At 51.3% G+C, this 14,801-nt stretch overlaps 1 protein-coding gene across 1 annotated transcript in view; it reads left to right on the forward strand.

The window, feature by feature from the left end:
* BUB3 (BUB3 mitotic checkpoint protein) overlaps positions 1-12,569 on the forward strand; it is a 165,442-nt gene extending 152,873 nt beyond the window's left edge. The window contains exon 9 of the mRNA XM_081268002.1: positions 12,418-12,569. Coding sequence (XP_081124128.1) covers positions 12,418-12,554 — 137 coding nt within the window. The 3' untranslated portion in view covers positions 12,555-12,569. The remainder of the gene's footprint in view (positions 1-12,417) is intronic.
* Positions 12,570-14,801: the final 2,232 nt, after the last annotated feature.

The following is a 14,801-nucleotide window of genomic DNA, read 5'->3' on the forward strand; positions in this document are numbered from 1 at the left end:
TAAGTGCACATGAACATGAAATCTGTCCTTGGCCATGTCTTGACCAATGTCTAGTCATGGATCAATTTTAACCCATTAGCTATTTCAACAGGAGGAGTCATCATGGGCATGTAAAGATGCTATCTGGGTTACGTGGTATGGAAGAAGATGTTTGACCTTTAGTGAATGAAATTGAATCCCTAGGACAATATTTTCTTTCAACAGAAAAGGCTGTCTTGAGATGTCACCAGATAAAACATCACAGGACAGGAGACTGAAGACTGGAATTGGTCAAGAAATAGGCCTGAGAAAAGGTCCTTGCTCTACCCTTCCCTGGCCTGGACCTGGGCCTTGGTTTCCCCGCCTGTAAATGGGAGGGGTGGGGTTGAGACTAAGGCCTAAGGTTGGTGCCTAAGGCCCCTTGCAGCTCTGATCTCTCCCACATCTGTGACTGCTGGGACGGTCGGTAAGCAGAAGTCCACCTGGCAGAAGCTGCCCTTGGGGCCCAGAGCCTGAGCAGGATTGGGCTGCGGAAGCCACCTCTCAGGACTGCTGTGAAGGCGCAGGATCCGCAGGATGGTGGTTCTTCTGGACGCACTGTGCCGAGCTGCTGTAATTAACAGACATGTTGCAAACGGTATCAAGCACCTCTAGCAGATTTTTCAAAATGACTTCCCAAGATTATAAAAGACTTTAATTAGAATTTTACAAAGGAGGAGGCTGAGGATTTGCTAATTGCCATGCCATGTGTGTTTGGATATATATATATATATATATATATATATATATATATGTGTGTGTGTGTGTGTGTGTGTGTGTGTGTGTGTGTGTGTGTGTATTCCCCCCCCCCCCAATCAAAGTAGCTTTGGAGATAGAAAGAAGGTGTGTTAAGGGCACAGTACAATGTGACAACAGTGATAGATATGCTAATTTCTTCATTCACTCCACTTCACTTCTTTTATTCTTTCCAATTAAAGCAAATGCTACTGAAACCGTAATTAAGCAGGGCTGGGCTCTGCCTGCCTGCTGTTTTAATGAAGCCCTATTGATTTTCCTTTTCTTTCTAATGGCCACACATGGTGCTCAATGGTCAAACATGTGCCCCGCTACAATGTCCCAGTAAAACTCAATTTTGGCCTGGCAAAATGGAAGCTCGCTGGAGAGGGACAATTTACCGAGGATGACGGGTAAGATTCCTCCTTGGGGGGGTCCCCCTGCTCTGCAGGGAAGACACACCTCCAACTGCATGACCATCCAGAACAAGCGGAAGCATCTGGAAGGGAAATCAAACTCCTTTTCGTTCTAGTTGGGTTTCCACGAAGAGCAGCGCATTAGTTCGACTCCAGTGGCTCAACGAAGCGGATGCTAAAATCTGAGCAGCCTGGAGCCTGGGAAACACATACCCTGGACAGACATTCACAGCCAGAGGCCAGTTTTGGTGATGAGGCAGTAGAAACATATTTTGCTTCTCTTCATCAATTCATTAGAAAAATAGGGTATCTGTGGACAGGACCATCTCTCTGAGCTTATTCTTATATGTACAGCAGCTCACACGCAGATGCCAGGCCGATCGGATGAAGTGGGGCCGAGCTGGGAACCCAGCACAGCACAGCAGAGAGCCACTGGGCCACTTGCTATTCTGCTCAGCAACAGGCATCACCACGAGGACTTGGCTCACCCTAACAAACCCTAGGGCTCTTAGCCACAGTCGTGCTTTCTGTGGTTTCAATTACCTGAGGAATATTCCAAAATTAGTCTGAAAATATTAAGTGAAAAATTCCAGGAAAAAACAGCTCACCTATTTTAAATAACTTTAATTACAGTACATTGCTATTTGCTCTATTTTATTATTATCATTGCTATCATTGTTAATCTCTTCTTGGGCCTAATTTATCAATTAAGTTTTATCATAGACGTGTGCATGCAGGAAAAGCATGCTGTATGTAGGAGCTGGTACTGCCCATGGCTCCAGGCCACTGCCAGGGGGTCTTGGAATGTATCCTGGAGGGCAAAGGGGACTACTGTACAAGGTCCTTTTCTCGTTCTTCTCTTCCTGTGCCCCTCCCTCTCTTCCCTGTACCAAATTTTTGTTAGTGTGTGAACTTGTCCCCTCATGGAGCAATTGAATGAGACTTCAAGGCATTGGAGTTCAAACATTCTATTAAAAAAAGGTGCTGGAGTGTGAGATGTACGGCCTCTGGCCTCTGGGCCTCCCATCCCAGCAAAGCACTGGGCGGCAGCGTCACCATCATCAGAATCAACCGGGCTTCCACCCTTCAGTGGGTGAACTGCCTACTCTGTGGCCGGCACTGGCCAGGTGCTTTCTGGGAACATCACTCCGTCCCCTCTGTTGGGGAGAAAAGGAGGCAGGCCAAGGGAGGTGTGTGGTTACCACAATAAAGGCAGCTGGGCAGGGGTGTGGGCAGGGGCTCTCAGGGTGGGTAACCAAGATGGAGCGCCGTCAGTGCAGGCTGGTGCAAGTCAGTGACTTGGCCTGGCCCACCCTCCCCTGAAGACCGGTTGACCTCTCCTCTCCCAGGTAAGACATAAGCTCCCCAGCCTGACCCTTCCTCCCAGGTAAGGTGACGACAAAAAAGGCCCGAAACATTGCCACATGCTAATTTTGTTCCCATTGAAAGTCACTGGTCCAGGCACTCATATTTTGTTTGCTTGGAACTGAAAATAGAACCTTTTAAAAATGTACATACAAATGCTTTGTTTTGGTTTATGCCAGACAATGGTGTAGAAGCAGCATTCCAGTGGTAAATAAAAAACGAAAATTCTAAAACAGACTTAAAAACCAGAAAATAGATCCCATTTTTGTTTGGACAGAATCTAGAACCTTTGCCAAGGGAAAGAGCCTGGCCCAGGAGCCAGGAGTCAGGAGACCTACGTGCAGTCACGGTCTGTACTTACTGGCTGGTATCTTGGTGAGTCCCGAGTCCCTTGAGCCATGAGTTTTTGTCATTAATGCAGGGAGGATGTGATAGCAATTCCTCTCTGAGGGTCCTGGTAGGACTGATGTTCTTAATAATTGAACATTTGCATGATGAGTGGTACTAATGCAGAATCAGGGAATTTCCAGTTACGGGCAAAATTCACAACATCTGAGAAGCCGGGAGTGGGGGCGAGGGCAGGCAGGGGCTTAGAGAAGACGCAGAGGCCTGATGGCAGTGGGCACCAAAGTCAACATGGATTCCAAACTGTCCCTCAAGCCCCTGGCCTCAGAAGACTGCAGGGTTCCGCGTGGTCTCCTGGAGGGCAGTCTCTGAATAAGGAAAATCACAGGGAAGTTTGCGTTTGTTTTACAGATTTTCATTTATCTCCATATCAGGAAAGAGTTACTTCTTCAAACAAAAAAAGATTCTTAAAAAAAATTATTTTATGGGGTCCATGTCTACCCTGTGGACAGTGCTCAGGGTCCAGGGAGAAGTCCAGAGGCTGCAGATTTCTGGAAGAAGACAGGCTAATGGCACCTCTAGAGCCGCAGAGCAAAATTCCCCAGACAAGAGAGAACATTCAGAATTGTGTAAAAGCAAAGGTGCAAAGGTGCGGAGGTACAGTGGCTCTCATGAGGCCCCGGAACAGAGTCCGCAGAGCCAGTGAGGAGGAGCATGGCCACTGACTCTCAGGGTCCTCTTGGGAGAGGACCGTCCATGACGCACCACAAAACCCTTCTGCTTGCTTGGTCTTCATTTCATCTTTTAGGACCGCATCCTGGGGTTTCATTTTTAGGGACAAAGAGAACCCCAGAAAACCGATGACTTTTTTTTTTTAACAAATCAGGAGGAAAGTCAGATTTTTAAATGGGTTTTTAAAAAATGGCATGTACTTCTGACAGAGACGGAGGACCCTTTCTGTGGGTGTTGGCTCTGACATCTTGCTAGTTAGGATGGGAGAGAGAAAAAAAAATGGCCCCTAGGAATGGAGCTACAGGGACCCTGAAAAGGGGACACCATCATGCCACCATCGAGTTCTGTCAACTGTCAAGTTAATTAGAACGAAATTAAAAACACATTTGCCAAGATGTTCCGCAGCCAAACCAGTTAAATAGAGATTTTAACAAAATTGAAAGCATATTATACTGAGATTTGTGGATTCTGGCCCGGTGAGTGAGTGCTGAAAGTGTGATAAAATAACAAAATTGCTGCCTAATAATCTATAGAATAATATTGTCAACTAATGGATTATAATAAAATAAAAGCTGTTATTAGGGTAAAACATTATAACAAAAAATCCAACTTTTATTTGCAGTACCTCCCCCTTAATGGTTTTGAGCATTTTGAAAGGTAATTTAAACAAGTACATTGTGTCCTTATTGAAACGGCTTCGTCTCGCTAGCTGCTGAAATGGCTTTAACCATTCCTCTGAACAAAAGCACCCCTAATAAGACAACAAAAAGCCCCAAGCAATGGCCCCGCAGCAGCGGCTCTGGCCAGAAGCGCAGCCTGCGAAGGCAGTGGCTTTCTCCTTGCATGTAATTAGATGAATTAAAAGGACAAAGTGGTTAATGTAACTGTGCGTGGGGGGGGGGCAGCCCTTTTCATCCCGTCCATTTCAGACAAGAGCCGGTGGCTTCTGCTTCAGCAATACGGAGAAGAATGTTGGCGGCCAGGGAAATTAGCCAACTTAATCTACGAGGAACCTGCTCGGAGTCACGGATGAAATGTATCTCGAGCCACGAAAGGCTGGTCATTCCTGCTTCCCTTTTATATGCCTAATAAAACTTACGATAAATTAACTGCATTTTCGTTTGCAGCCAGACTGTGTTAATCAGGGACGAGGCGCTGGGTAGCCCAGTTACCGGGAACAGCCACTGGCCGGTTCCAGTCTAATTAGCCTCCTCCCACGCGGGGCGTCCAGCTGGGCCCAGCCTGGCCTCACCTCCTGTGGTACCAGGGGTGAGGTGGGTGCATGCTGTCAGTCCAGCTCCCTTGACTGACAGGAGCAGGACCCTTGGGAGCAAGTCTCTCCAAAACAAGTGGATTCACTTACACCCCGACATCTAACTGAAGCCAAGACGCCCTGGATCACTGGCTATGCCGCTCGTCTGCTGTGAGCTGCTCCTGTCCTTACTCTGATCTCACAGGAATGCGGCCATCATGACAGTGTCTTATTGTGGAAAGAAAAATAAATTCTGATTTGGGCCATGACTTCCTTTTCTGCAGAATTGGGAAATGGTTGCCCTTGGGTTCAGTGCCCCAGAAACGCCAAAAATGGTGGCAAGACCCGTGAGAAGAAATAGGCTGTATCCCATCCGCCATTTTGTGCTCTTGGCCTAACATTGACTCAAAACAGAAACTTGGAGACTTCCTTGACCTGTTGGTAAGATATAACTATGTTTTATTAGAAAAAATAGAAAGTAGAGAATTAAATTCATTAGCTCCAATTACTAAATGATTCATCTGGCTGGTTAATGAAGCTGCACATTATGCTAACAAGATAAAGGCCAGGAACAGCACGCGGGGAGGAGCGGTGCAGGCGAGCTGTGCCCTGTTCTGTTGGAAACACACACCGGGCAGCTCTGGGCCTTGAGATGGGCGGTACGTCATAGGGCGGGGCTGAGACCGCAGACTGGGGGCTCGGGCTGGCCTCTCAGGAAGGCTAGTGGAGACTTCGTTAGGAGACCCGTGCCTGTTGGCAGAGCCAACAGAAACAGCACTAGGTCATCCACCTGGGAGGCTGGGTTCCAAGAGCACGGCCCGAGGCTCTGGGATGTGGCAGAGCTGTGAACAGAGGCTGTGGGCAGGGCCATGCTCTAGTCTCGGCCATCTGCTAAACCACTGTTGGCACCTGGGCTGCAAGACACCGAGAACCAGCTTGCTATGAAGGTGGGAGTGGGTCTCTGACCTCTGAGCACAGGGCGGCCCTGGATGGACACTGCTCGTGTGCAGGGCTTCCCAGGCTTCCCACTCCTGCTGACCGGGAGGGCCTGCAGGCCACTGCCGGGCAGCCGCTGAGAAGGTCTGTTCTTATTCCCCATCTCTCCTTGGCTCCGTTGCACTCTGGCCCCTGCTCTCTGGCTTTCCTGGGTGCTCATTTTTAACTGGCTGTCGGAAGCTTCCAGTGCTTTCTGAACAGCCCCAGCCTGATTATTCCTACCGCTTGGACTGGGTTAATCTGGTCTTTGTTAAAAACACTCATCAAATAGCAGGAGTAACCTACACTCTAAAATGACCAGTTCCTATGCTGCATGGCGCCAGGCACCTCGGACCTGGGGGTTGAATCCCAGCTCTCTAACCAGCCGTGAGAATTCCAGCAGATCCCTTCGCCTCCTGGTGTCGGTGGTCCATATGGACCTTGCTGACAGTGGGGTGACTTAGAATGCAGCTGATACGAAAGGATGTCCACAAAGTTCCTTGGGAGTGACGAAGTGCTAGGTCATGTCCATACCTGCATTCGAGTTTTTATTCTTAGTCTCTGAAATCGTGAGAAATTTGAGCACTTCCTCTGTCTATCAATCCATGCTTCCTGGGAGTTGGGCCCAGGAACTGGGCAGAGGGTCGCCCCTGCAGGCTGCTAGTGGACCCAGCACCTGGTGCAGTCAGCTCATAGCTTGGACCGATGGGCATTCCAACTGACCTCCACCTGTCCGTTCACCTCTCCCCTCAATCCACAGAATGTGTCCACTACTTCCTCCCCTCCTGAGAATCAGTGCCTGCCAGCAGAGTTGCCCTGCAGCTAGCATGACCGTCCCAGCCACAACGGGCTGGGCTCTCACTGGGGGTGACTTTACAAATGGGATTCATCTAGGCCTCAAAAAATGGATAAGAAAGTCAGGGCACCTGTTAGTCAGCTGGCTCCTGGTCTGGACAGATTTGTTTCCATCTGTCTCCAGCACACAGAATCAAAAAGGTGTCTTCATCCTGGAGAAAAGTCGGGGTCAGTGTTATGGTTTAGATATGAATGTCCCCTAAAAGCTCACTTGTGAGACAATGTGAGAAAGCTTACCTATAAAAAGACTGGGCATTAATCTTCTGATAGGGATTAGCTGGGAGGTAACTGGAGGCAGGTGGGGTGTGGCTGAGGAGGGGGTCATTGGGGCAGGCCTTTGGGGTGTTTTTTCGTGGTGAGGGGAGACTCTCCCTCTCTTTCTGCTTCCTGGTGCCACGTCCTGAGCCACTTTCCTATACCACACTCTTCTGCCGTGGTTTTCGGCCACACCTTAGGCCCAGAGCAATAGAACCCTTGTCTGTGGACGGAAACCCCTGAAACCATGAGCCCCCCAAAAGCTTTTCCTCCTCCACAATTGTTCTTGTCAGGTGTTCTGGTCCCAGCAGTGAAAACGCTGACCAAAACAGTCGGAGCTTTTGGATGCTGAAGCCTGGCCATCACCTAATCCCTGTCCCGGGAGTTGCAAAATAAAGATGGAATCAGGACCCTGATTTGGCAATGCCACTGAGGCAGGGCGTCTCTGGGCACTTCTGGATGTGGCCAATAGTCGGGGCAAACCGGCTTCCATGAGCATTCAGACTCTTTTTACTGAAGGACTGTAATTCTCAAGAACATGGTAAATCGGTTAACAAGGAGAATAGACTCAGGACCTCGCCTAAGTGGCCATTTCCCCAGCACCATTTAATGGAAACATGATCCTTGCAGGGCAAAAAGCCTTCATTACACATTTCCAGGAAGACAATGGAAAATAAAACTAATATCTCTGTGAACCTTAATTTTTTTTAAAAAAAGTAAACATTGAAAAAAATAATAGACATCTTTGTAGTTTGGGTCTTTGCTGCTGCTGCTGCTGCTGTTGGAATTGTTTCTCCTTTTGCTCCTTAGTGACAAGTGTTCAGGGTGGAGGCGGGGGGAGCAGGGGAGGGGTGGGCAGAGGGCAGGTCTCCAAAGAAGACTTCGGTACCCGAGAGGATGCAGCCTGCATGCAAGGGAAACTTGCTCTCAGCTCGGGCGGGACTGTGGGCGCTGCTCCGCGGGCTGTTAGGTAGAATCACACCCAGAGTCCAGATTCACAGCCAAACTAGAGTGCTCAGGCCAGGTCTGCAGCCCGGGAAAGTCTAACCTGAATGCACAGCCAAGAAGAGTGTCAAGGACAGGGTGGGCAGTGGGCCTGGGGGAGGATGGCCAGGAAAGGCTACCGCTGGGTGGGCACTAGGGAGTGGCATCTGCCTCCTTAATCTTTTTATTTTATTTTATTGGTGCATTAATTATTCAGAATGGTGGGTCCCACTGTGCATATGTAAAACCATAATTTAATCAATTCACCGCCCCTTCCCCTCACTTCCTCCTTCCCTGACCCCCTTCTTCCACCCTGCTGGTCTCCTTGATCTTGCAGTGCGCCTGTGACTCTCACACCAGAAAGTCAAGCCCAAGGACAAGAGGGAGGCCCTGCTTCTGGGGGCCAGGAGAGTGTCTGACTGAGAACACGGGCCTCTGCGTCCCGGGCAGTAAGCCAGCGGGCCACCCTTCATCTCAGGGGTCCTGGTGTGCTGGGCCGACCCGGCTCTAGCGTCAAGACAGAGCCAGCTCCAGACCCGGGCTTGGTGAATGTCAGGTTCACAAGTCTGGAGACATTGAAGGAGTCGACGCTTCTGATTGACGGCCTGGCTGGTCTGATGTGCTAGTATAGAAACCCGTCAGCCCTGCACAAAGTGTCCTGTTCCACTGAGAGATGGCTTGTTGCTTGGCTCCCAATTAGAAAGTTCATGAACTGGAGGCTGCTGGTTCAGAGTGGGAGGGCCTTCCCGAGTGACTCAGCAGCTCCTCTCAGGCTCCCGTGCAGGCAGGAACAGGCTGATTTGGGGCTGACATCATCCATTTGCAGTTCTAGATGTTTGAAGATGTTTGCGGTTTGTCGTTTGCTTCTGTTTCAGCACTCTTTTAGCAACACACCTTGTGGGTTTGGGCGCTTCCCTCTGAGGTGATGAGCCCTGCAGGTGGGGAGAACTACAGAAGCAGATGTCAAGTGTATAAGTCAGCTTTCCATTACTGTAACAAATACCTGAGACAATCAACTTATAAAGAAAAAAGGTTTATTTTGGCTCACAGTTTTGGAGGTTCCAGTTCATGATTGGCCTGATTTCTTTGAGCCTATCATGAGGGAGCATGTTATGGTGGAAGTGTGTGGTGGAATAAAGCAAGACTTTTCGTTGCCAGGGGCAAAAGAGAGGAAGAGACTGGTGTCTGACATCTCCCTTGGAAGATAGACCTCAGTGACCTGAAGCCCTCCCACTGAGCTCCCACCTCTTAAAGGGTCTCCTGTGTCCAAAGCATCACAGATTGAGGACTGAGCCTTTAACAAATGGGCCGGTGGGGGTGCTGTTCCTCCCCTTCTTCCTCTTCTCACTTCCCAAGGCCTCCCTGAGCAGCCAGCTGGCTGGGGCTGCACGTCTGCCAGTGCCCACTGACTCCGGGCCCTCTGGACTCTTGGTGGGCACGTGTGGCCCACCCATTGGACTTCCCTAATGAACCAGATGTGAATAGAGGCCACTCACATTCCAGAGGGATCTTGGCAGCAGGTGGCCACTACTCTCTGGTCTTCAATGTCCCTGGGTGAGCAGGGTGAGGAGGAAGTGGCCACTTCCCCTTGTCCCCACTTCCTGGAAGGCCATACCCTTCACTCCTCTGCTCTTTCTCTGTCCCCGGCTCCACGGAGGGGCCTTCCTGGCCGCTGACTCTCAGTAGCTCTGCCTCTCGGTGTGGCTGCCCGAGATGCTGTCCCATCTCATGGACCCCGTCCACCTGCTTCCTTCTTCTCATCCCTCCCTTCTCTCTGGAACTCGAGCTTCCCGCGGGCAGGCCTGTGTGGAACACCTGGAACAGCTGGACTGCCCAGGGAAGGTCTGCTCCAGGGACTGGTGAGCGGACTCCGAGAACTCTGGGGCGCGGGGCTCCACGAGGCGCCGTGTTGGAGCCAGAGGTGCCCTTGGTGGTTGCCACCCTTCTGCCTGCTGTGGGGCGGGGGCTTCAGAGCCGACTCTCCTTCCCCCACACGCCTTTCCTGGGGTCTCCCCGGGCTTGGCCTGCTCGGCCGTCGAGAGCATGCGGGCAAGACGGTCATCAGCACACACTACAGCAAGGCGTGGAGCTGGTCACAATGGAACCAGCTCACTCCCCCCTCACCCCACTTCCTCTGTCGTTTCCGCAGGCAGAGGATGGGATGTGGGAAGACCCCGGGAGAGCGAGGTTGGGGTGCCGTTAAGGAACCAAGCAAAAGACGTAGTTTTTCTTGCCTCTAGCCTGGTCCTTATAGGAACTTCTGCCTTTTGGGGGGCCAAGGTTCCAGGAGGAGCTTGCCTATTCTCATCTTTCTGACCCTGCCTCTTCATGCCTCCAGGTGAACTTGACCCCTTTGGATGCTCATGCTTTCCCTAGACCCTTTCTGCCCGGGACAAGCTCTGTACAGGAAGTGACGGCCCGTGTCCTCTCTGAACCCTGGATCCTTTTCTGTCTCTTCTCTGGAGCAAGGTCTCATTCTTGATGTCCCTGTAGTCTGTCCACTGAGTTCTCGGCTCCATTTCCTGAGGAAAGTTTTGACAAAGGGTAACAGAATTGGGGGTGTGAAGACACAGTGCAGCAGTGCCACACAGATACCCCTGTGAGTGGTAGGACATGAGACGAACATTCTAGAGCCTCTAACATGTGTGAAATATAACATCCCAACCGCACGCCAATTATTTCATCATATGGTTAGTTAGGTTTGAGTGGTGGAAATCCCTATCGGGGTAATTACGGTGCACAAAGCTTTATTTAATGGTTTTATTTATTTATTATTTTTTTTGTTTTTTTTTTATTGGTTGTTCACAACATTACAAAGCTCTTGACATATCATATTTCATACATTAGATTGAAGTGGGTTATGAACCCCCAATTTTACCCCAAATGCAGATTGCAGAATCATGTCGGTTACACATCCACAATTTTACATAATGCCCTATTAGTAATTGTTGTATTCTGCTACCTTTCCTATCCCCTACTATTTAATGGTTTTAGAGATCCATTTTATAAAGCAATAGACTCTCTGTAACTGTCCTAAGCAATAGTACCATTTTGGTGGAGGGACCGTGTGACTTTCCCAGTATAACACTGATTTTGGTGGTCATTTCTAACCAACTGTCGTTGACCACACAGAGAGGGGAACTACTGATTCTCATACCACCCGCTGAAGGCCAGGGACAATCTTGATGACATGGTGGCATCTTCTTAGCAAGAGTGGAAAGAAGTGCCATCCTTCTCAGCTCTCCCCAGCAGGCAGGCAGGGTCTATTTCTGGGGTCACGGATGCTGCATCCTCCAACAGGTTTCTGCCCCATTATACATTAAGGTCTCTTTGGGAACACCGGGTGTAGGGTGAAGCCCAAAAGCTGCTCCAACAACAGCCTCTTCATTTGAGGAACGCTGTCCATTTGCTGAAGCAGCTCACATCTCCTGGTGCGAAGGGACCAGACCCTCACAAAATGCTACTTACAGCGTGGGCTGGGGCTGAGGCGCTATGAGTCCAGTGCAGTCAGAGAGGCCATCCCCTCCGGAGCACAAGCTCTGGAGCTCTTGTTATACAGCCTTGGGAAGTGCAGCTGCTACGTTCTACGCCTCCCTTTTGAAGTACAGCTCGTTAGCTTTGCAGATTAGAGTGGGCCTGAACCCCCACAGGTCACCGAGCTCAATCACATGTGTCTCTTGGGGTCTTGTTATCTCTTGAATTGAGCAAGGCTCCGAAGGGGCCAGTGCCACCTCAGGGGTTGCACAGAGACTTGGGGCAGCTGGCCAGTCCACCAGGGATTGGGGAAAGGCGTTGGCTAAAGGTAATGTGGTAGGTGTCCAGATGCTACAGGGGTCACTGATGTGGACTGTTCCCGGGGGCCTGGTGCCCTCTTCTGCAGCCATGAGGAGGCTCTAGCTGGCCTGGACTCCTGCACAGGCGGCAGTGACTTGGCTGACACTGAACACTTAAGCTCAGGTTCCTACAGGCTCACCCATGATGTCCCCTCTGCTGGGAACGTTTCCTCTCCTTCTGACTCTGCCCCCCGACTCCTGGAAAATTCCCAGAATCCCCCAAGTCTCCACCCACGTGTCACTTCCCCACCCCCATCTCACCACCTTTGCAGGTGTCATGGATGCTTTCAGGGAGGATCAAGCCAGGTGCAGTGGTGCACACCCAGGGATTGCGAGTTCAGGGCCAGCCGGGGCAACTTAGTGAGACCCTGCCTCAAAGTAAGAAATAAAAAGGGCTGCAGCACCCGGGTTCCGTCCCCAGCCCAGGGTCAACCGCTTGCTCATAAAACACCTTTTCCCATCTGGGCAGGGGTGGTAGTGGGCCTGTGCCACCGTCCCCAGCCTCCCCCACTCCTGGATCATGTTGTCCCAGGACGCCAAGTCCATCTTTTTCTAAGAATAAAGAGAAATGAAGCACGAACGGGTTACGCCCCTCGTTCTCGTGGACCTGGAGCCGATCCTCCCACTGAGCAGCCACTTGTGTCCTTTACAGGTGTGGCGGCAGCTCCTCGTCCTAAGGCGTGGCCCACCACATGCGCAGGGGACGGTGTTCTGTTTGATGGCCTGGGTCCTCACTGTTCAGCTGGCATTTTGTTATGGCCTGCAAAGCCCCGGAAGAGCGATAATTGAGTATTGAACCATCTTCTGCAGGGACGAGAGTGACCTGGGTGATTTCCAGGGTCCGGGCTGTGTCATCGAGTGGCTAATTTGATCATAAATCCTCCTGCCCCACAGAAACCCTCACCAGTGGGGACGTCCCAAGAGGAGCCTGTTTGCGTGGACCATGGACAATAGTAGGGGTGGACTGTTGAACCCACACCTCAGACTCCTGCTCTGCCAGGAAGGAACCCACGGCGCTTTCCACGCTTCCACAGCGGGGGGCTCCCCACCCCCGTGGCCTCATTGTACAACTTCCAGACGCGTCTGGCTTGAATAAAGGCTGAGATGACCGAATGCTGAGACCTGTTGGGGGTTTCACTGCCTCCTACTTCAGGAGGGTGGGCCCCGGGGCTCTTGGTTGTGTCCCTGTGTCCTTCCCTTTCCCTCACTGTCCCTCTTTGGGGATCCTTCTCCAAGCAGTCCCCGTGGTCTGCCAGCCCCAGTGTGCTGCCCCCTGCTGGCCACAGGGGGCGGCGTGTGATCTGGTGGCCACAGGGCAGCCCCTGACAGGGATGAACCCTGGCAGCTGACCTGTGACTCCAGGTGCCTTGGGGTCCCCCCAGCGTTGATGTAAGGATGGGAGGAGAAAGCAGCTTTGTCTCTCTGCTGGGCTGGCTCGGCTGGGGCTGCTGGCAGCCATGCGCCCCCGCATGGTGGATGAGAGCCTGCACTGCACCCCAGAGCCCTAGGGAGACTGTGGGGGTGGGCTGGACGGATGGGGGGACGCGGCAGGGAGGGTGGAGACAGCACCTACACACAGCTGGGCTGCAGATTCCAGCGCAGGGCACTGGCGCTTCCCCTCCCTCCAACGTGGGTGTGCCCCTGCGCCTATCTCCTGAGACATCGTTCAATTTCAAGGGAGTTTGGTGGAGAACATTTGAGAACAGAGGTGTGGTGATGAATGACAGAAGGGAAATCTCCACAAAACAGAAAAAACCCTTCTGTGGAGCAATGTCACAAGATGACCTTGAGAAGCTTGGTGCTCCCAAGCTTCTAGGACATCAGTGTTGGGAAGGACCTAACCACGATCCAGTCAAGATTCTAAAAAACACATGCTTCAGTAGCTTTGTGGGACTTCAAGGCTATTTCTTGAAGAGTGTTTGGTGGCCACGGAGGTGGGGAAGAGGGGATTGGATAGAGCTGTTTCCCAGGCTCTTCACTGCAGGACTTCTCAGAGCCTTTACAGTGCGAAGGGACAGTGTGAGTTCTCAAGAGGCAAATGCAGAATGCAGCATTTCCCATGACATTTAACCAGGAAAGTCTTTAATACCCACCAACATAGTTCAAGTCACGACATCAGTGGCTGAGATTCAAGGCCACCGAAGTCCCACAGCTGCTGGCTGGCCTAGAACTGGTCCTGTCCCATGTCTCCCATCACTCCCACCTACCCTCCTGCCAGTGTGTCACAGAACCAAACATCCAACCTGCTGGGGGGGGGGGGTGGGGCCTGCTGGCAAGGCCCGTGCCTCTGAGCAAAGGTGAACTTGTGTCTTGGCGCTGACAGGAACCCATTGGAGGGCACACACTCATGGCCAAGTCTGAAAGGGCTTGCATTCCAGAGTATTCTCACCTCGTTCTAGCAGGGATCACAGTGCGCCCCAGGAGAGCAGGGCCTGGGTGACATATGGCCACGATTACAGCACCCGGGTGGCCTAACGTCTTCCACTGTGATGGACGTTCATCTGGAAGGTCATTACCAGAGACGCTGGAAAAGCCCCTCATTTTGGAAACGCTAAATAATTCACATTAGTCGTTGGGGAAAAACATGCAAGGCCAGCCTGTCTTAATTCACCCAGAGTGAGCGTTGCCTTTTATGATTATTGCTGTCGCTTGTTGTTTGGAACAAGTTACCACTGAGCAGCAGGAAGGCTTTGTGTCTTTGTTCTGCCTGTGACAAATCCGCAGACCTCCCTGCAGGGGGGCGTTTCTGTTCAGTCTGGAGAACCCCAAGGCAGAGCCTTGGCTTCTCTCTGAACCGCAGGTCAGTGTTCCTCAGAATGATGGGGCCTGCATGTGTGTGCATGCGGGAAGCTAATTGGGGCACCCTGGGACTGTCACTTGAACCATTACTGGGACTTTTAGCTATAAAGGCCACACAGTTTACTACAGGAGGGGAAGTTTGGTGGCCTGGTGCCCTTCTCTGACGGCTTCAGGAGTGAGTCCGAGTCAGTTGAGTCGAAGGAAAAAGAGGATGAGGACAGCCACGGGTGCCCTGGG

This window comes from Spermophilus citellus (assembly GCF_964194105.1).
Source record: "Spermophilus citellus genome assembly, chromosome: 15".
NCBI classification, from domain to species: Eukaryota; Metazoa; Chordata; class Mammalia; order Rodentia; family Sciuridae; genus Spermophilus; species Spermophilus citellus.